The sequence below is a fragment of the Lycium ferocissimum genome, chromosome 8, assembly GCF_029784015.1.
Source record: "Lycium ferocissimum isolate CSIRO_LF1 chromosome 8, AGI_CSIRO_Lferr_CH_V1, whole genome shotgun sequence".
NCBI lineage: Eukaryota > Viridiplantae > Streptophyta > Magnoliopsida > Solanales > Solanaceae > Lycium > Lycium ferocissimum.
The window spans coordinates 1,366,950-1,388,621 of record NC_081349.1 but is presented as its reverse complement, the minus strand read 5'-3'; the positions used below and the strand labels follow the sequence as shown (position 1 = coordinate 1,388,621).

Genomic DNA, 21,672 nt, shown 5'->3' with positions numbered 1-21,672 from the left:
CGTATAATGCCTAGCTTTCCGAAGTTCGTTCTCGTCGACTCGTTTGACCTCCAATCCTTGTGGAACCTTCTTGACACTTGTGTAACACCTCAACACCAATCTAAGGGACATTATAACTCTTCTCCAAAACATCATTAAGTCATCATTAATTCGATACTCGTAAATCTTACCCGACACACAGCATATACCTTGTTTTCCTTAACAACTTCCGTCTCCTACCTCGAATGTCTTTGAAATCTCATTTAGAATCATCAGATGCTATTTCTTACTTACCAAGACATCGTATACTTCGTGCCCTTCGTTAGTCTATTCACTGTACGTTAACGGAAAAATTTTCGAGGTGTAACATTCTTCCACCCTTTTGGAACATTCGTCCTCGAATGTTAAGCACTCGGGAATTCTACGAAAATTTCGCCAGAGTTTCCCCTGTAATACGACACTACCATCCTGTCACAACAGCCCACAATGACATTGCCTCACAGGGCCACAACACAATAGCAATATAAGTTGGTCACACACGACCCATATGCATAAAAAGAAAAATACATACCTCATAATCTCGATGTCTCATCATGGATGGCTGAAATAAGTGCGGGTATGTGGAGTTCATCCTCTCTTCCGCCTCCCAAGTCATTTCTTCTCGGTTGTTATTTCGCCACAAGACTTTAACTGAAGCTACTTCCTTATTTCGAAGTCTCTATACTTGCCTATCTAATATGACAATGGGCACTTCTTCATAGATTAGCTTTTTTGTCACTTGAACATCATCTATTGGAATAATCCTCGTAGGATCTCCAACACATTTGCGGAGCATTGAGACATGGAAAACTGGATGGACCGATTCAAGTTCTAGAGGCAAGTCCAATTCATAAGCTACTTGACCCACCTTGCGGATAATCTTATAGGGTCCAATGTATCGAGGACTTAACTTTCCTTTCTTACCAAATCTCATCACTCCTTTCATTGGTGATACCTTTAAGAATACCCAATCATCAACTTGAAATTCTAAGTCTCGCGGCGGTTGTCCGCATAAGATTTTTGGCGACTTTGGGTCGTCAATAATCGATCTCGATCACCTTGACTTTTTCTACCGCTTTCGAATCAACTCGTGGCTTATTAGTCACTTCTCCTATTTCAAACCATCCAATTGGGGATCTACACTTCCTTCCATATAAAGCTTCATACGGAGCCATTTGGATACTGGAATGATGGCTATTATTATATGCAAACTCAATAAGGGATAAGTAGTCATCCCAACTACCACCGAAATCTAGAACACATGCTCGTAGCATATCTTCAAAGGTCTGAATGGTACGTTCGGCTTGTCCATCAGTCTGCGGATGAAATGCCGTGCTAAACTTTACTTGAGTACCTAGACCTTCTTGGAAAGATTTCCAGAACTTGGCTGTAAATTGCGCTCCTCTATCTGTGATAATGGATATCGGAATACCATGGAGTCGCACAATCTCTTTGAGGATAATCCTCCCCGCATTAACTAGCTTGTGGGGTTAAGTCAGGCCCAAGAACCATTTCTTTACAAGAAGTTTAACTAGAGTTTGGACCAAAACACCGACCGAGCTCGGTAGATTTCTCGAAGCAATTTTTTTATTATTAACAAAATCAAACAAACCTAGACTGGCATACTAAAAACATTTTCATAGAATGTTTAAACCACCAAGCTCGATCGATTCTTTAATCAACTACACTCCATCGATCTTATAAAAAAATTAGATGATTAGGATCAAACAGATCAAGTCAGTTGGATTTTTCTCATGTTTTTTGGTAGTCACAAGTAGTTTTTATATTCATTTTGTTAGTTGGACCAGAGGTGCTCTACAGATGCTGAAGGCTAGATTTGAAGGACCAAAGTAGACCTTGCAATAACATGTGTAATCCACAAGGTGGAGCCTGGAGAGGATAGAGTATACGCAGACCTTATCCCTACCTTTTGACGGGTAGGGAGGTTGTTTCCGATAGACCGATAACTTTGCCTAAAAACTCTTATATATCACCCTGCTTCCAAGGGCAATGCAGACCATCCCCACATCTCAACTGCAGTTAAAAATCCCCCGAACTAATAGCTCACAAGGAAAATCAGACGGCATTAAGATGAGTGAAATGAAATATTATTGAACAGTTCAATCTTATTCTAGATACAAATAACAACACAAGATATTCCCTATATCATCGAACTTATTACCAGCACAGCACACTCCTAGTCAACGGAGTAGACCTGCTCATCTTTGTCGATATAACTCTCTAATTTCCCATCAGTTTTCTATTAGTAACCATAGGAACGAGCTGTTGTCAATTGGTATCCAAAAGTATGTAGAGGCAGCTAATGATGATGCAACAGCATGGGGCTCTAAGACCGAGGAACTTCAATATGAGCACTCCAACTAAACACAAAAGGAACAATTACAAAAGAATTAACCTGTAGCCATTGGTTATTTAACTACGCATTTGAAGAAATTGGGTCTGTAACTCCAGCAGACCCCAACATGTCTATTGTATAAAATATATAAGCAAAAATATTCAACTTCACTGCCGCCACAGCAACCATAAGCACAATAATCCAGTAAAAGCAAGGAAAGAACACAGAGCTTTGAATCATCAGTTTGTAAAATGAGTAATCTCTCATTGTCTTAACCAAAATTTATTCCGACAAAAAATTGCAAGACACAGTTATCAGTGATGACCCTCATCATCACTGCCATGTCCATCAGGAGGTCCTCCAGGTCCAACCACTTCCAACTGCAATAGAAGAAACCATTTAGTATGAAAATAAGTATTTCACTTGAGCCATCAAATTCTGCATGGATAAATTCATAATTGAACTTGCACACTGAAATGGCATAATATCTGAATTAAGCAATCAATTTATGGAGCAAGGCAGCACCAAACTTGGACACCTGAGAACTACAATTTGTGCTTTGCAACTAAGCAATAGCCAACCAGAAAAAAAAAAACTCTCTTTATTAACTGATGAAATGTTAATCTACAGTTCTACACCTCATTAATGAATGTTAATGCACCTTCTTTGACACATACAATAGCAACGACAAATTCACATCTACAAAATTCCCTAACATCCTCCAGATTAACCTAGATTTAGAAAAGCAGGAAGTACAGATTCACGTCTAGCAAATTCTTCAACAGCCTACAAATTCACCTAGATTTAATCAATAACATACCACAGGACTAACTATGAATTTAATGGATATTCTGTACTTACCACAAAATACTGTGAGCATACTGGGCATTCATGTGGCTTGCCCTTCTCAAGCCAGAACCAAACAACATCATGCTCATCTTCTGTTGAATTAGAAATAGAAAATGAGGGAGGACATTAATAGAAACCAACTAAAAAGATTGAAGTCAACTGGCTAGAGGAATAAATGTATGATGGAGACACTTTTTTAATGGAAAGGGAATCCGCAGCCGCTACCCTTCGGGTGTGCACAAGGTAAACCCCGCTCCAGTGTAATAGACCGCAAACTACACAGGATAGGTAAACCGGACTAGGCAAGCCCCATGCGACGAGGTCGACCGAGAAAGCATGCAGGGGATTCAAACCCGAGACCCTCCGTTTGAGAGATCCCTGCTCAACCAACTCGGCCACCCTACAGGTATGTATGATGGAGAAACTTATCAAATAAATAATGGAGACTTACCTCCTTCATCTCCAGGGCATCCTACAATTCTTCTATCATAGTAGGATTTGACAACAGCAGGCGCTTCCTACAATATAAAATATACAAAGAGTTGATCATATTTGTTCGCATCAAACTTGAAACATAACTGAAAACAAATATAAGCGCTCTCCACATAACATCTCTTAGCATGTGGTTAATGCGGCCATAATCTTGAATTGTTCATCAGCCACACAAATTGGATTTATTCAAAGAGTAGTAATTAGCAACATTTTAGTTTAGTAGCCATTGTCATTAGCAACAACAATAACAACAACAACATACTCAGTGTCATTAGCAGACAAACATAAATAAAATTTGCATGCACCAATTGTCAAAGAGAAACAAAGAATTGAAGAGAAGATTATTTTCAATATTAGTAATGTAAACCACTGAAAGTAGTTAAAATACAAAGAAATAATTAATTTGCAACTTTGTCATAATCACACGCATATGTAACTAATTTTCGCTGGTGAAGGTTACAAGATAAAAATTTTAGGAGAAAAGAAGACTGTCAATAATACTACTAATAAACTGCATTAATGAAAGTTTACTAAAGCAACCACATACTAATTAAATGTACAAGCTACTTGCAAAAGTTGAGAAGACCGCTGTTTAACAGTATTTCCAAGAGCATATGCAAAATACAAGGCATTACCTGAACTACATATCATTACTTGAAAAAAAAATGGCCTCCATTACATATGATAAGACCACCATTAGTTCAGTGATCACCAAATAAGCAACAAGCAGACCATTAAGTGACTGACTGTGCTCCACAGAATGAGCTAAAATTAAGTTCTAACAACTCAGAATTTCTATATTAATACATAGATATGCAAAAGTAACAAGGCACAGAACACTTCAATTTTTTTTTATAATGGTAACAGTATATTCATCAGTGTTACCTTAATGATGGAAACCACATTTACACAGTACAGTTCAAATAAACAGGCAGAATAGAACCTGAGAGATATTTGCTCCTATCATATTCTCAATGGATTTTCGGAAAGCCAAACCAAAAACTTGGAGAAGTATGCTAGAAAGTGAGGGGTTGTTCGATTCACACGCTAGTTATGTGGGAATTATAATGCATGGATTGTTTATGTGGTGAAAAAATAATGAAGGGATTGTTATACGATGAACAGTGTGTAAAGACTGTTACGAATGGATAATAATACAAAGCATGTTATGTATGGATTACCTAATTGAGGGACATTTTTGTCTTTAAATTCTTTTTTGTCCTAATTGCTAATACACATTCTTATTCCACATATAATAATACATAAACACCCGCAAAATTTAGCACACATATTATTTAATATCCAACCAAACGAGACATAAAGTTACGCATGTATTTTTCCTTATACAACCAGCAATCCATTAGTTATGTGGAGATTATTCTTTCCAATTCCTCCAATCACGTTGTACTATTTTCCATAGTATTTTGTGTTGAGGTTATTTTTATAAGCCCTCCAACCAAATGACCCGGGCTGCATGTCACTAATTTTAATAAAATTATTTATTAGCAAAATAATAACACTGAAAATTAAATATTACTACGATAATATTTTTGAGTAAATACACGAATGGTTTGAGTCGTGCTAGGCAATGTCCTAAGAAAATATTTCAGCAATGTGAAATGTTTCCCCAAGATTAAACAAGCCTACCTCTAATCTATTAGAGGATACAGGAATCGGCAAAATTAAATAATCCCAGCAAGTTTAGAAGTAAAAATAAAAGGACAACTAAACAAAATGAAAGAGAGCCAATTAAAAAAAGGGAACGCATGGGGTATGAGAAAGGAAATTCTTGTGTTGCTTTTACGTCGGAGCAAATGAGTCTATTTATAGGTTTAAGATTGATTCTCTCGACAAGCGGCATGCTTGATTGTCAAAAGATTTTCGTGCAATTTGCCAGGCAACATTTCACTTGCCGCTCTTTTCTTAAGTTTGCCATTTGTCCTAAAAATGTTGAAAGACTACTACAATCCCCCACTGTTCAAAGATTTTTGGAAGAAGAGTAAAACTTGCTAGATTTACATGGTCCAAATGCAATAGGTTTGGTGTCTTTTTGACTATGAACCAAACTTAGTGTAATATCCCATACTTTCAGGCTATGGTTTGAACCGCTCGACATATGTAAGTAGATTCGAGTCCTGAGAAATTTTGGTCATATTTGAGTATGTAGATAGAGCTCAGCGTATAAAAAGATGAAGTCCCGAAATAATTTAAGTATGAAAAGTGTGGCGACGATGATTGAAAATAATCTTTTGTGTGTGGCAAAAGAGTCTATGGATAAGTGCTATATCACATGAGCATGATAATGAGTATATGAAGTGTGTTTAAAATGATTATTATTTAAGTGAATTGAGATCAAGAAATTAATTATGTGTGTCATTGGTTAAATGGGAAATTGTGGTGGAAGACAAGAAATTAATTAAGATTATTGGATAAATATTATGCGGACAAAACAATGTGGATCACTGACAAGTGAGCATATCTATACATGCACATAAGAGTGTAGTGATGACAAAATAAAAGTGTGGCTCAATGGATTACACGTGTAAATGAGGAAAAGTCCCCTGAGAACTCTTATCCCACTTTGTTGACTTTCTATCTTTAGAAAAAGGGTGCCACAACGTTTTGATATATATAGAGACACTACATACAGATTTCTTAACATCTTAAATGGAGAAAATTTCTTTATGAAAATGTGGGCGGCTACAAATTGATGTACGAAAAAATTCTCATACGATGAAGCAAAAAAATACAAAAAGCGGCTTAGAAGCTACATCCACATTGGTCACGTGCTTCAACATCGATTCCCTCCGGATTTTTTTAGCAGATCAAAGGTTACTTCGTAGTGAAGTAAAGTGACGGGAGTTTGAAAGAGGGCAGCCAAAGTACGACTCAACGTCTAGGATCTTCTACGGGCTCATATGAGCATCTAACGTAAATTTTTGTTAAGAAATCATGAGCCGATGATCGGAACCCGTGAGTTCAAGACTTAATGATTGTATAAACGGATTACGGGCAGAATAGCCTTACATACTCGGTACATTCTTTACGACCGCGTCCGCTTTTGCGGGCGCGACAGTATGCTTTGCACATTCGAGTAGACGATCCCGACGAGTGCCTCCACGATGAGCGATTGCTTGAGTTCAGCAGTTGATCGGTAAGCTCCATGTCTTCCGGAGTGGGCCGAGTCTAGAGGTGTTGGTTATGACTACGTATAGACCTTATGGGTAGGTCGGGGCCCTTTCCCGACCAAATCATAGATGTTAGTACTCGTAGAGGCTTTGTAGACAGGTGTTGTATATATGGTATGTGTTATGGCCTTGGATGTTGATGTATTTGTTTGTGTAGCAGCCTTGTCTTCTTCCTGCCATTGCGCTTACATATTCTCCTAGAGTCATTACTCATTATATAATTGTAGGGTAATTGTAGGGTCTACAATTCCATTTATTCTGAACCTTCACCACAGTTTTCCTTACCGCTCTATTATTTAGCGGGACACATGATTTTATCAAATATATATTAATTACACCATCTTCCCCTTGGGCTCAAGGACCCCTTACCTCTGCAGAAGTAGTCACACTGTTTTCTCTTCACCTTCTGTAATTCTTCATACTAGAAATAACTTATGACTTGCCTTTCAAATTAAACCTTAGGATAATCTTCCCTTACTAGGGACATCTGAATCAAAATCAATATTACATGCATATGTGCCATTATATTGACAAGCGACATACTCAATCTTAGCGAATTTCGCTTTGCTCGTCACGCTTGTCTCAGGGAGACCTCTTTCTTAATGGCCCTCAAAGATTACACTTCTGCCGCTTATCTTCTTACTACTTAATCGTTCACTTTATTGTCATCTCAGTATTTAACTATTACTGAGATCATTTGAGTTTTCTAACTCGCATTCAATTTACTAACCATTACCGGTATCTCGACTCAGGAAGCTAGATCTGCTTCTAGTAGCTTGGTGAAGTCGTCAAAACCTCTAAACTCGACCAACTCCGGAAGACATGGAGCTTACCGATCAACCACTGAACTCAAGCAACCGCCATCGCGAGGCTCACGTCGGATCGTCTACTCGAACTTGCGGCGTACGATACGGCCCCCGGCAAAAGGGACGTCAGTACAGAAAGAATGTACCGAGTACGTAAGGCTATTCTACCCGTAATCCATTTATACAATTACTAAGACTTGAGCTCACGACTTTCGATCACCAGCCCGTGAGTTCTTAACAAAAACTTACCTAAGATGCTCATATGAGCCCGTAGAAGATCGTAGATGTTGAATCGTACTTTGGCTGCCCTCTTTCGAACTCCCCGTCACTTTACTTAACTACGAAGTAACCTTCGATCCGCTAAAAAAGCCGGAGGGAATCGACATTAGAAGCACATGGCCAACGTGAACGTAACCTCTATGCCGTTCTTAGTATTTTATTGTTGCTACCCACATTTTCATAAAGAAATTTTTTCCATTTAAGATGTTAAGAAATTTGTATATAGTGTCTCTATATATATCAAATAGTTGCAACACCCTTTTCCTAAAGATAGAAAGTCAACAAAGTGGGATGAGAGTTTTAAGAGGACTTCTCCCCATTTACACGTGTAATGCCACACTTTTGTTGTCATCACTATACTCTTATGTGCATGTATAGATATGCTCACTTTGCTGTCACTTGACAACGATCCACATGGTTTTGTCCACATAATATTTATCCAATAATCTTAATTAATTTCTTGTCTTCCACTACAATTTTCCATTTAACCAATTACACACATAATTAATTTCTTGATCTCAATTCACTTAAATAATAATCATTTTAAACACACATCATATACTCATTATCATGCTCATGTGATATAGCACTAATCCATAGCCTCTTTTGCCGCACACAAAATATTATTTACAATCATCGTCGCCACATTTTTCAGTCTTAAATCATTTTGGGACTTCATCCTTTTATACGCTGAGCTCTTGATCTACATATTCGAATATGACCAAAACTGACTCGAGTCTACTTACCTACGTCAAGCGGTTTAAGCCATAGCATGAAAGTACGGGATATTACACTTAGATAGATAAAATTTAACTTACAGAATTACTGCTGAAATGTAATATTTTTATGAACCAATAACTCTTACTGTAAGTCAAAGGCTTTATCAGTCATATTTCGACCTCCGTACTTTTGTTGTTCAATGCGGTTATGCGCCAATAAGCTATGCGCGTGCCTAGTTATTCATGAGAGCTTTAGAGACTTGGCCAAAATCTCAGAGGAGCGATCCCACTCCACTTCTCATATAGGTAATTCATCAAGTGTATATTGCTTTTAAATACACCATCCTTAAGGAATGTGAATTCATTAAGAGTTAAGACCTCATCCTCACAATTAGTAGCAGTTCAAGCACTCTCTTTTAGTGCGCCGTGTCAACATCGACTTATTATTACCCATATGAACCTACTTCATAAGATCTCCAATCACATAGGTTGGATTACCATCTCTATTGAACAATCATATCGGCCTTAACCTATTGAAGAATTAATTTTCTTCCCACGGCAATTGCCACTTGACAATCACAATGCATAGACATAGGAGGCAACAAATCCTTTGTTAAAGGAATATTAGCTAAGAAATTTCTTAGCAACTCAGCCTCAGAACCAGCTAACTCCAAAGCTACAAACTCTAACTCCATAGTCGATCTAGCAGTGATAGTCTGCTCGTCTGCTTAGCTGATTTCCATGATATTGCACCACCACAAAGGGTGAACACATAACCACTAGGGGATTTTGTCTCATCTGAATCAGAGATCTAGTTTGCATCACTGTACCCTTCTAAAGTAGAAGGAAATCCACTATACAGGATACCATAATTCTTGGTTCTTCTCAAATATTACATTAGTCTAATTAATGCAGATCAATGCTCGTGATTGGGATTATGAGTATATCTACTTGGTATACACACAACATAGGTTATATCAGGCCTTGTAAAATTCATTAAATGCATCAAACTCCAAACAATCTGAACCTATTTATACTGAGCAACCGGGTCACCATTATTCTTTTTTCAATTGAGAGTTAGCATCGTAGCCGCGGGTGTCATCTCAAAACATTCAAACTTCGTACGAAGTCTCTCCACATAATGTTCTTTGTGATAGCATTATATCATTCTCACTCCTTATGACTTTAACTCCCAATATCATATTTACTTCACCCAGATCTTCCATATCAAAAATAGTAGACAAAAATAATTTGGTACTTTGCACAATAATGGAGGATGGTAGTAGTAATTCAACATTTTTTTAACCAATGGCAAACTTAAGAAAAGAATGGCAAATGAAATGTTACCTGGTAAATTGCATGAAAAACTTTTGACAAGTAAGCATGCCACTTGTCAAAAGAATCTTCAATCTTAAGCCTATAAATAGACTCATTTGCTCCAGCAGAAAGCAACCCAAAAAATTCCTTTCCTTCCCAAACCCCACATATTCCCCTTCTTTTAATTGGCTCTCTTCATTTTGTTTAATTGTTCTTTTGTTAGTGTCATTTATTCTAAACTTCCTGGTACTATTTAATTTTGTTGATTCCTGTATCCTTTAAACTGGGGAGAGTGATTAGGCAGGACATGGCACAGCTTCAGGAGGACATGACCCTAGATAAGAAGGTATGGAGGTTGATGATTAGAGTAGTAGGTCAGTAGGTACCCGAGTGTTGTCGCACTTTATGGGATAGGCAGGGAGCCAGCCCCATCTCCTCTCCTTATTAGTAGTAGTTTTTAGTAATCACGTAGTTTCTTATTCTTCAATGTGTATTACTTTCTATTGCTTCATTTGTTTCGTATCTTGATATCTTGTTGTCATATTTTTCTTGCATTCCTGCTTCGGGAAACTTCTTTTTTGGGCCTAGGTCCTATTGGAAGCAACCTCTCTACCCCACAAAAGTAGTGGTAAGGTCTGCGTACATCCTACCCTCCCCAAACCCCACTTGTGGGACTACACTATGTATGTTGTTATTGTTGCTGTAAATACATATAATCCAGATATATATGTTCAACATTCCATGAGAATCCTATATATATATATATATATATATATATATATATATATATATATATATAGGATTTCCTCAAAAGTAGGATTTGCTCAAAATGACAAATGTTATGAGAGTATTATGTGCTGGATAACCTATCAAAATGAAAGACGCATTCTATAAAATGATAATGGAACCAGCAATGTTATAAAAGAGAGCTGAACATAATCAACAACAATGACTGTCAAAGAATATTTGTTTTAAGTAAAATTATTTTATTAGTGAAGACTCAATACCAAGCTACTACTGAGACAAAGTAAAAGTTGAGGATGTTAAAATGGATATACAGTCACTAAGATTAAGATTAGATAAGGTTAGAAGTGACTATTTTCCGCAGCAACTATAAGTCACACATAGAGGATAAACCAAGAAATGTTTCCTACGATGGTATGACCTCCATATGCACCGACCTCTAGGTGCCATACTATGATTTTAAGGCATTTAAAAAGAAAGAGGTAGACCCAAATCTCACTGAGGAAGTTATTAGAAATGGCCTGCAATCTATCAATTGGCATAGGGCATGACTGAACACAATAAGTACACTTACGTTGTCTTTTCCTAAAAAGCTTTTCAATTGTCATGCAAAGATAAGTTTACAATTTAGAAATCTTTCATTTTAGATGACCCCCTAATCTAATTATTTCTAATTTTTCAGTATTGGAATTAACTTGACCAAACAGAGGGAAACAGTTATAAAAGATTCATACAACTAACCGACTAGCTTGGAATTTAGGCAAAATTGTTGTATATTCAGAACATATTTTCACGAAGTTGTTGAGGCACGAAGAAGTTAGGTTAGGTTAGGAATCGAAAATGGGGGGAATTTGCAGCGCCAGCTAATCCTTTTTAATTCCTTCCAAGTTAAGCAGAAAAAGTGAGATAATCTGATTTATTTCTCTTCCACTCATGCCAACCAACATGAACAGAATTATAAATAGTTAAATCAACCATCAATCATACCCCTTTCTCTTCTCCTCATCCTCCCTTTCCTTGACGGAAGCACATAATTATGACTAGTAAAGAGGTGTGAAATAGCAAGGTTGATCCAGGTCCTTTCTTGATAAAAAATATATTTGTTGTCACCAGCTTTAAAATTCGGTGAATAACGAACAGCCCTTTAATCTCCTCCACTTAAATACCACACTTAGTTTGACAGCAAAATTCGAAATCGTGAGGCTAAAGAGAAAACCAGGGACAAGATTGATCCAGGTCTTGCCTTTAGGGGAGTATTACTCAATAATCCTGCTGAAGAATAGTTGCAAACTAAAACATATTCCTAGTGTCAGATGTAATATACGAGAATAATTATTATGCTGCTCTGTATTATCTTATTTGCTTTCATCTTTAATTGAATTTTCTAAGAACTAATACTCAAAAGAATACCTAAAACAATGACTACTTCCGAACATTTGCAACTCTGAGTGTACATTATCCATGTCAATAAGAGCACGACCAATTAGGTGATATCGTAATCATTATGCAACAGATGAGAATAACTAATCTGGATATACGATAAAACTATTTAGTGATCAACAATAATGGTGACAAAAGCAACAAGCAATAAATTAGCGTACTAATACCAAAAGTTACTTGAAAATCCACACTGACCTTTGTACCAAAAGGACCTTCAGGAAAGTTAATGTCAAGAATCTCCTTTCCCTAAAAAAGCACACATCAAATAATGTAAATGCTAGTCACAACTAACATCTACCAATGAAATTTGAATTAATATACCTAATATCTCAGCCAAAAATGCTAAATTTGTAGAACATGGTAAATGACTCACTTGGAGCTCAGCTTCAAGCTCTTCGCGCTCATGGCCAGTTGCAATCGGCATTACATCCTCCACTTTCTTAACAACATTCTCTGTTCCAGACAACGAAAAATATCCATACTCATCACAATCATTCAGAATAAGAAATGAACTAACTAGAAACAAACATTAAGGGGTAGTTTGGTTTGAAGACATGTTATGATGGGATTTGTTATCCTAGTATTATTTCTTACGAAAAAGGGCCAAATATACCCCTGTACTTTTGGAAAAGGGCCAAATATACCCCTCGTTATACTTTGGGGCCAAATATAGCCCTGCCGTTAAACTATTGGGTCAAATATACCCCTCCTCCGCTAAAGTTGTCCAAGCTGGACATCCTATCCTACGTGGCATTGACATTTGATGAGGCGGATGCCACGTGGCATTGCCACCTCATCACCCCCAACCCACTTCTTAGTCTTCCATAATGTTAAGCAAAAATGGGTCTGTTTTACACCGGGGGTGATATCTGTCTCAGCTTTCTAAGCACATGTATTTGATATCGTCAGCAGTTAACTTTTCCGGGGAATATGTCAAACTTAAGTATATCTGTTTTAAATGCAAAACAACCAAGTGACAACTTAGTTTTCATTCTCTGATATGTGAGGATAAAACATTATGAATGTTAAATATAACTATATAACTTAACAGGAAACTCAAGTAATTTGCTGATAAAATGCTCACCATTGATTCTATTTATTGGCAAATAAATGCGTAAATAATCCGATTTCTGCACTAATGTGTTTGGGTAGAAGGTGGACTTGCCAGAAAAATAATAGAAGACGTACATGAGAATACTATCTTCCTAATCTTTAAAATGGCGGTAATGGTGACAATGAGGGTGGAGTGGAAGGAAATTTTAGTGGTGGAAGAGGAGAGGAGTAAAATTGGTTGGGGGTGATGAGGTGGCAATGCCACGTGGCATCCACCTCATCAAATGTCAATGCCACATAGGATAGGATGTCCACTTTGGACAACTTTAACGGAGGAGGTGTATATTTGACACAATAGTATAACGACAGGGGTATATTTGGACTCAAAAGTATATCGAAGGGCATATTTGGCCCTTTTCCAATAGTTCAGGGGTATATTTGACCCTTTTCCGTATTTTTTATTGGATGTTTTGTTTGTTGTATAAAAACTAACATGCATTGCATAATTTTGGTACTAGTATAATGAATCAATCAATCCACTACCTCTCAATCAAACCTGGCAGGACTCCACTATATAAATCCTATATTATCCATTCCACTCTATTCAAACACGTTATTTTGTGTAAAAAAGCGTAAGATCTGAATAAATTAGGGTTAAGAGTAGAGAGAAGTGTGAAAGGATACCCGACAAGGTACTGAAGTGTAAACATCTTGGAAAACGTTTTCCCATGGAAAATGTTTCCCTCAAAATAGGAAAAAATGTTTTCCTTGAAAATTTGAGGTAAAACATTTTCTGAATCAAACAAAACACACCAATGCATCCCAACCCCCCAACCAGCAGAAGTTGCACTCCGAATTCAAAAATCTCATAGTATTTTTCTTTGAATATATGCAGATGCTCTTAAAATGACATTTTCCAACGTGCATACCTAACACAAGAAAATGAGTAGGATAAACACTTATTTTCCTTAAAACATTTTCCTTCATACCAAACACACCCTAAATAAGGCAAGTATAATCAATCAATTCACTATGTCTGAATCGCAAACTCGATTATATGAATCCATTCCACTCTATTCAAACACGTGTAAAAAAGCATAAGATCTAATGAAATTAGGGTTACCTGACACGGCACTGAAGTGGCGAGAGACGAACGTGACCGGTGACCGGAACGACACCGGTGACGGAGAAGAAGAAGAAGATAATGAGGCGGCAAATGGGTTGGATTTAGGAGTGGATCGAAGTAGGCTTCGTAGGGTTCGCAGATGCGAAGAGAGTTTTCTCGACATAGTGTGTTCGGATCTCAGGTCAGCCCCTGTTGAGTGTAAATAGATCGAGACTTGTTCTTTATCACTCTCTCTCTGCTTTTCTTTCTGTTGTTTGTAAAAGGAGTATCGGTGTGGGGAAATGAAATGGGAAATAAGGGTGGCGGCACTGGCCCAACGCTTCGCCCAAAGGTTGACTCGCTCGTGTCCAATTTCTCCTACGGCTGTCTATTCTTTTTCCCTTTTGGTCATTTTACTTTTCTTTTTTTTTTTTTTTAACTCCTTCCATCCCAAAAATTGATTTAGTTTGAGTTGCCACATAATTTAACAAATAAAGTAAGACTTTTGAAATGTATGATTCAGAACAAATTTTAAACATTTATGTGGCTGTAAATTATCTCATAAAGTTAAAATTATTTCTAAATATAGAAATGTATCAATCTTTTTGGGACAAATTAATAAGAAAAGTAAGACAATCTTTTTGGGACAGAGAAAGTATTTTATAAAGACACTTGATTTAGATTTTACAGATAAGTCGTTTGTGTTTTTTTTTTTGGAAACTTTTTTCGTTTTATTTGAAAATCGCTTGGCAATGAAAATTCTATTTGGAAAACACCTCAAAACTTGTTTTCAGGTTTTGATTTTTTTTTTTTTCAAATTTTCCCTAAAGTTTTGGTTTTTATAAAAACGATCCCATTTCAATTTGATCAAGTGTGTCATCGGTTTGGGTTTTGTGTCCAATGGAGTCCAGTCTTTTTAATTGAGTTTTTAATTATTATACAGATTAAGAAAGAGTAAAAAAATAAATATTAATCATGATATTTGAATTAGTGAAGCAACTTTTTGTACATAAAAAATATATGAGATCCAATTTATCACATTATGTGATTATCCAGTATGAAATAGTATGTTTCATAAATTAATCAAGTTGGATTGTTTTGCTACTTTTGGGGGTATAAATCATATTTCACTTTTTTTTTTTTTAGAAAAAGTACATTCAAACAATCAAATATTAGTCGAAAAAGTATAACCAAACACAACTCCGTCTTCAACTCAAACTTCAAAAAGTTCCAAATAAAGTAAGAAAAAATGATTTCCATGGCCAAACGCCTACCAAAATTCAAACATATAGATATAATATTTTTTTACAGATATTAAAATTTAAGAAACTAGAAGAACTAAGAAATAACTTTAGGTCTCCGATTAAAAAAAAAAAAAAAACAAGACTGCTAAGGCATGTGGGATTATTTACAAAAGGTTTACTAGATAGTGCCGCAAGAAGATTTCAGTTAGAGTATGAATGTAACGACCCGTTCGGTCATTATGTGTGTTTTGACCATATTACCCGTCTACCCAGTTTTTGAGGCATTCGGGCGTTTCTAGTGAAAGTTGAAAGAGGTAGAACCCTTAAGTGAAAATGTTTGACAAATAGTTGACTTTTGGGTGAACGGACCTTTTTCGAAATTCCGTCGATTCCCTGAGGTCCGAAGGATCATTTGTGACTTGGTGGAGTGGCTGGTTCGGCTTCTGAGGCTTTCGGGTGCGTTTTGGTTACTTGGTTGGAAATTTAATTTTAGTCGTTTGGGGGTTGATCGAGTCAAAGGGACCTCCGTTGGAAATTCTAAGGTCACGGATGGGTTTGTAGCATATTTGTACTTGTGTCTGCATGTTTGGTTTGTATTCGGGAGGTCTTGGATGGGTGTCGAGATATTGGGTTGAAACTTGGTGAAAACAAAAAATTTCTAGTTTCTAGTGTCTCGCCCCTGGGGGTCCGCCAAGCCGGTACACAGACCGCGGGAGCGAAATACTTAGTTTAATGAAGTCGCCCCCAACGAGGTGGCGAGGCGGGATCGCCGAAGCGAGATTCCCTTCGCCCCAACGATGATCGCTGAATCAGAAATCTTATTTCATTCCCCAACTTTGAATCATTATTCTCATTCACCAAAAACCTAATCCTAAGGAGCATTGTGGGCTATTTCTAAAGAAGTGTTGGTGGAATCATCTTGGGGTAAGTCTTTGTGCCTTAATCTTGTAGTTAATTCTTGAGTAATTAGTATCCATGGTGGTTAATGACTAATGAGGGTGATGAGTTATGGATGTTATACCCCATTTTAACCGGGTCAAAGCGGAGTATAACATATTGATGATTCCTAATTATTTGACTTAAGGAGTCGCCACCTAATTATTTAAAAGGTGAATTAGGACACCTATTTAAACTAAGTAAATGCTTAAAATTAACTTCAATTAATGATCTACTTAACTAATGTGATTCTAGGTAAAAGTTCTTAATTATCACAAAGGAAGGGTTAAGCATCCAAGATCCGTAAAATTCTGACTAACCGGTCAAACTTAGGTAATTAAAAAAAAAATAGTCTCAGAATATAAGTATAGCGTTTTGGGTACTCTATAACTATTTGAAAAATAACTTGTATAATTGACGAACTTAAAATAGTTTAACGTTAGTAATATTTGTCCATTTTAAAAATTCCGAGGAAAATCAAAACATGGAAAATCCTTACAAGTCCGTGAGACTTCCAAATGGTCAAATAGATACAAAAAAAAATGACTTGAGCCGTCTTTTTTTAAAAAAAAATATTTGGTCGGTTTTAAAACATTTTGGCATCAAAATGGTTTAGTAAAGTTTAAGAGATGAGCTTCATTAATTCAGTAAAACAGTTGCTTCAAACATTTACCATAAAGCCAAGTTAATGACTATCCTAACAAGATTATTCGTGATTTTAAATCTTTATGAAAATAAGTGTTGCATTCTACGGTAAAAATAAGTACTTAGTATTTAGAGCGACGATCCTAAATGATAAAAACTACCCATTATAATTCTATGTGAATCATAAGTTCCACACACAATTTCAAACCAGAGACAAATCCACAACACAAGTATTCGCAGTCATAAAGGGGTGAAATAAAATGAATGAGAAGGAAAGGGGATAGTGAAAAAGAATAAAGATGGCATAGGCGGTCTCAAGCGATATTGCTTGTTTTCTCGCTGGCTGATGGGGTTAAAGAATATGGGACGGGACATATTGACTCCATGCACGGGTATGGTGATAGCGTCGAATCTCATCTTGAGACTCCGAATTAAGACACCATTTGCTCCACAAGTACGTATGTAAAAGAGGTGAAATAAAGAAATTAGTGAGACAATTCAAATATTTAAGAGTGTAACAATCTAATAAGCTACAAAAAGTATATTTTTATCTATAGTATCAACCCACGGCAAGTTTAGGCCTATAGTTCGCACTCAGATTCTTTTCTCTTATGCAGCACCAAGATGAGGACACAGTGATCAATCTTAAGCACGATAACCATTACTGAGCTCCGTATTATAGTCTCAACTAGAAAAGCTTAAATACTTAGGTGAGCATAGATTCAAGATGATTCACTATAAAAATGCAATAAGCAAAACTTAAAAATATTAAGACACACAGGTCTTTCAAACAAATAAAAGAGGAATCCTGGAACACATTTTTTTAAAGTTACGTAAATAGCTCTATTTTCTCTTCATTAAAAAAAATACAATAGACTTATCATGCTGCTTGTACTTAAAATACTCAAGTCACTTCTTTAACTAAACTAAAACCAAGAGTTCCACTAAAATGATATCTACTGTGTAAACAACAGCTAACATTGATTCCTTTTCAAGCAAATAAGAAAGGGTTAGAAAATGGTTTCTAGTAGATGGACAACAACATCTGAGAAACTTTTGCTAAGTCCAGTTCTTTTTTTTTTTTAGCGATATTTTGATTAAACGGATGTGATGAACAACTGAAACATGATTTCTAATACAGAAAATACCCGTTGGTGACGAGAAAATAAACAGATGCAGATTTTACATTCCAATAACAACTAAGGAAACACATGAAACTAAAATAAAGAAACAGGCTGACAATAGAAATAATACATTGCTCGAGAGTTCTAAAGGATATAGTCTCTTTGTTATACTAAAACAGGTTCAGCAAAATATTCTACATAACACGTTAATGAGGATGTATTTTTCTCATAAAAATGTAAACTACATACTACATACAAACGTTTTTCCCGCAAGCTATATATATTCTTTTATAAAGCAAAGAAAGAGTACTAATGTGTCTCCTAATATGGATAGCAGCTAACACATACAGGGGAGTGTTTTTCACTGGAAAGAAAAAAAATCTCATGCTTTTATATAACAGTGAGACAGAAATCTTAGGCCATGTTTTTTCCAAAATAAAAAAAAAACATCGATTATAAAGTAATGATTTTAGTGTAAACAACACAAATGAAAATTCTTATTCTAATGACATCTGAAGTATGAAAAAAAAACATCTTGAAAGTACTAGCATAATAAACGCATAATCATGAATATACGTTAAAGATCTGCGCAATAGGAAAGAAGAGGAAAGAAAGGGATTGCACTGACCTTTTTTGGGTGCAGCGAACTGGGGTGCGGGGTCTCAGATCTACGCTCGAACACTAACAACTCCGAGCTTGAATACGCTCAGATTCGAAGTAGTGGCCGAGGCAAAAGAGAGAATAAAATAACTTAGTACTTCGAGTAAAAATAAAGAGGTATTGAGAATGAAGAGGATTAATACTTTCAAGGGGAATAGAGGCGGCTAAAAGCTCTTTTTTTTTTTTTTTTTCTAAGGTTCCAAATGTTAGTATTTATAGATCCAGATTAGGGTTCCTAGAGTAGTACTTTGGGCGGGATTTTATGCTTCACATTTGAACTTGGTCAAACTCGAACGTTGGGGATTTGGACAGATTCGCTGGTCGAGCCAAAAAAAAGAGAGAGGTTGGAGAGATAAAGTGAGAGAGACAGATGTTGTTACCTGAAAATGGAGAGGCAATGTTCTGCTCTATGGACAAAAGAGGTTGGAGCTTTCCTGGAAATGGCAAAAGGGAGAAGAAGAGCGTGCTTTGGAGATGAAGGACAAGCGGCGCTTAGGAGATTGAGGTAGGAAACCCTATCTGTGCTAAATCGGGGGTAATTAGGGGATTTTGGGTGGTTAAGTTGAGGATAAAATGGGTAGTTCAAGGTATTTTAGTAGAATGGGCTAAACCGAATAGGCTAAACCGAATGAGCTGCAGACATAGGTTTTAGTTGGCTGAAAATTATTGGGCTGGTACAAGAGTTTCGTTTGGGCTTGTTGATTTGGGCTTTCTAGTCTTTTTTTTTTTTTCCCTTCTTTTGAATTTATTTGAGCTTCATAATTGAATAAAACATACTTTTAACCATATTATATGACACCATGTAACATTAGCATATTAATATTCAAATATTTAATATACTTTACAAAATTACAGTTGCTAGCACTTAAATAAATTATGGGATATTCAGAAGCTTATTGAAATGAAAATGCTATAGTAAAAGTATTATAGTAGCTATTTACTTGGTTAAGTCAATGAACATGAGAAGCCTTAAAGATGAAAATTAGAAGTTAAAAGAAAGACGACGATGATGATAATAATAATAATAATAATAATAATAATAATAATAATAACAACAACAACAACGATAATAGGCAATGACTATAGTTGTATAATGAAAAACGACGATATTAATAGAAAGCTAATAATTATAATAAAATATAAATGACTGTTCTTAAGTTTTCCAAATATGAGAAGCGCAAATAAATACTTCAGAAGAAAGGCGGGACAAAATTGGGTATCAACAATGGAAACCTAGGTTGTTGAACATTAAATCCCCTAATCTAATTGGATATTGTTGTTCTAATTGTTGATTCCTATTATCCAGATTGTGGATTAATAGATTCTAGGTTTAAATCTCACTTAGCTTTTAGAATCAATTCATGAATTTAGGGTTCCTTTTCAAATTGGGGATTTTGGCATAATTGATGAAATTGAAGGACCAATTGAGGTTAGAATTCCATGAAATTAAGGTTAATGACTATTTAGAATATGGGTAGTGTAATTTCGCCCTTAATTTTCGGTTTTGCCCTTGTGGTTCGTTAAGGGGTATTTTGGGTAACTTTCACAACCGATTCTCTTTCCGAATAGTTGATTATTTCGTGGTCATTTACTTACTTAGAATTGGTGATTATTAGACTTCGATCGTTCTGAGGCGCTTTAGAAAAGGAAGGCTCGAAGCGGAGTAGTTCGTGGCACCGACGGTATTGAGGTAGGTTACGGCTTTGACTAGCGCAAAACACAGTATAAATTAAGCGCTTCGCTAGTCAAAGATAGTATAGTTTAAGATCATCTCCATAGGGATTGGTACAAATAAATACTCGAATGGAACCTTGCTCAGTATTATTCATGAAATAAAAACTTGAGTTTGTTGTGGTTATAAACCACAATTATGACTACAACGTAATTAAAGACAATTGACAACGAAAGCAGAGGTTACTATTAATATGAGAAGTAAGGGTAGTAGACAAGACAGATGCAAGATTTTAGCAATTAGCTTTGATTCGTTTTATCACTATTCTCTAAGTTTTATTGAGTCTCTCGAATTCAATAAGTAATTAGTTTACTCTAGAATCTAATAAACATCTTCCGATTATTTATACAGATTTCACAAATTAAACTAATGCAAGCCCTGAGAATGTTAAATATTATGGATAGAAATAGATCTTCAGACGACTTCTCATGAATATCGTCAGCTTATAACCCAAGATAAATTATTCAAGTGTCTCTTCCGATTACTCAATAAAATCATTCAATCATGAGATAAATCAGATTTATATTAAGATAATTCATAAAACACTTTCTCTTTCGATTAAAGCATCCAAAATATCTCAATAATAAAATAAAATTACTGTCCATGAGTTCAAAGCTGATTAAAAGCCTGCGAACATATGCAAGAAAACATTAATGGTTTAGTCTCAAGGAAAACGTCTCTAAAAAATTTTCCTCTCTTGGTTCAACCAATAATTTAGGAAGCTCTTTCGATTACTTAGAAGAATCACCAATTAGAACAAAAAAAAATAAAAAATGCAAAGATATTCACCAAACTATTCCTCTTTCGATTAAATAAAATAGTAGATAACTCTGTAATTCTATTCAAAACCCTGTTAACGAATTCAAGTAATAAAACAAGAATCGAATCTAAAAACGTCAATCAATACATCATGTCTTGTCAAAGCACTATAAGAAAACTACTCTATAATAGAATACAAGAACATA

The 21,672-nt window shown here is 35.9% G+C and overlaps 1 protein-coding gene across 1 annotated transcript; it reads right to left on the bottom strand.

Annotated features, from left to right (window-relative positions):
• Positions 1-2,462: 2,462 nt before the first annotated feature.
• LOC132067121 (putative cytochrome c oxidase subunit 5b-like) lies at positions 2,463-14,736 on the bottom strand. Its single transcript, XM_059460246.1, has 6 exons — positions 14,385-14,736; positions 12,582-12,661; positions 12,404-12,454; positions 3,675-3,741; positions 3,236-3,315; positions 2,463-2,754 (listed from the first exon to the last, which is right to left on the bottom strand). The coding sequence occupies exons 1-6, from the start codon at positions 14,548-14,550 to the stop codon at positions 2,689-2,691; spliced, it is 510 nt and encodes a 169-aa protein (XP_059316229.1). The 5' UTR covers positions 14,551-14,736; the 3' UTR covers positions 2,463-2,688.
• Positions 14,737-21,672: the final 6,936 nt, after the last annotated feature.

Bases quoted from the DNA above. Each gene is read 5' to 3' on its own strand.
- LOC132067121 (XM_059460246.1), bottom strand. From the start codon at position 14,550: ATGTCGAGAAAACTCTCTTCGCATCTGCGAACCCTACGAAGCCTACTT. The intron at 12,662-14,384 runs GTAACCCTAATT...TGTCTGGAACAG, and splicing joins CCACTTCAGTGCCGTGTCAG to AGAATGTTGTTAAGAAAGTG. The intron at 12,455-12,581 runs GTGAGTCATTTA...GTGCTTTTTTAG, and splicing joins AGCTTGAAGCTGAGCTCCAA to GGAAAGGAGATTCTTGACAT.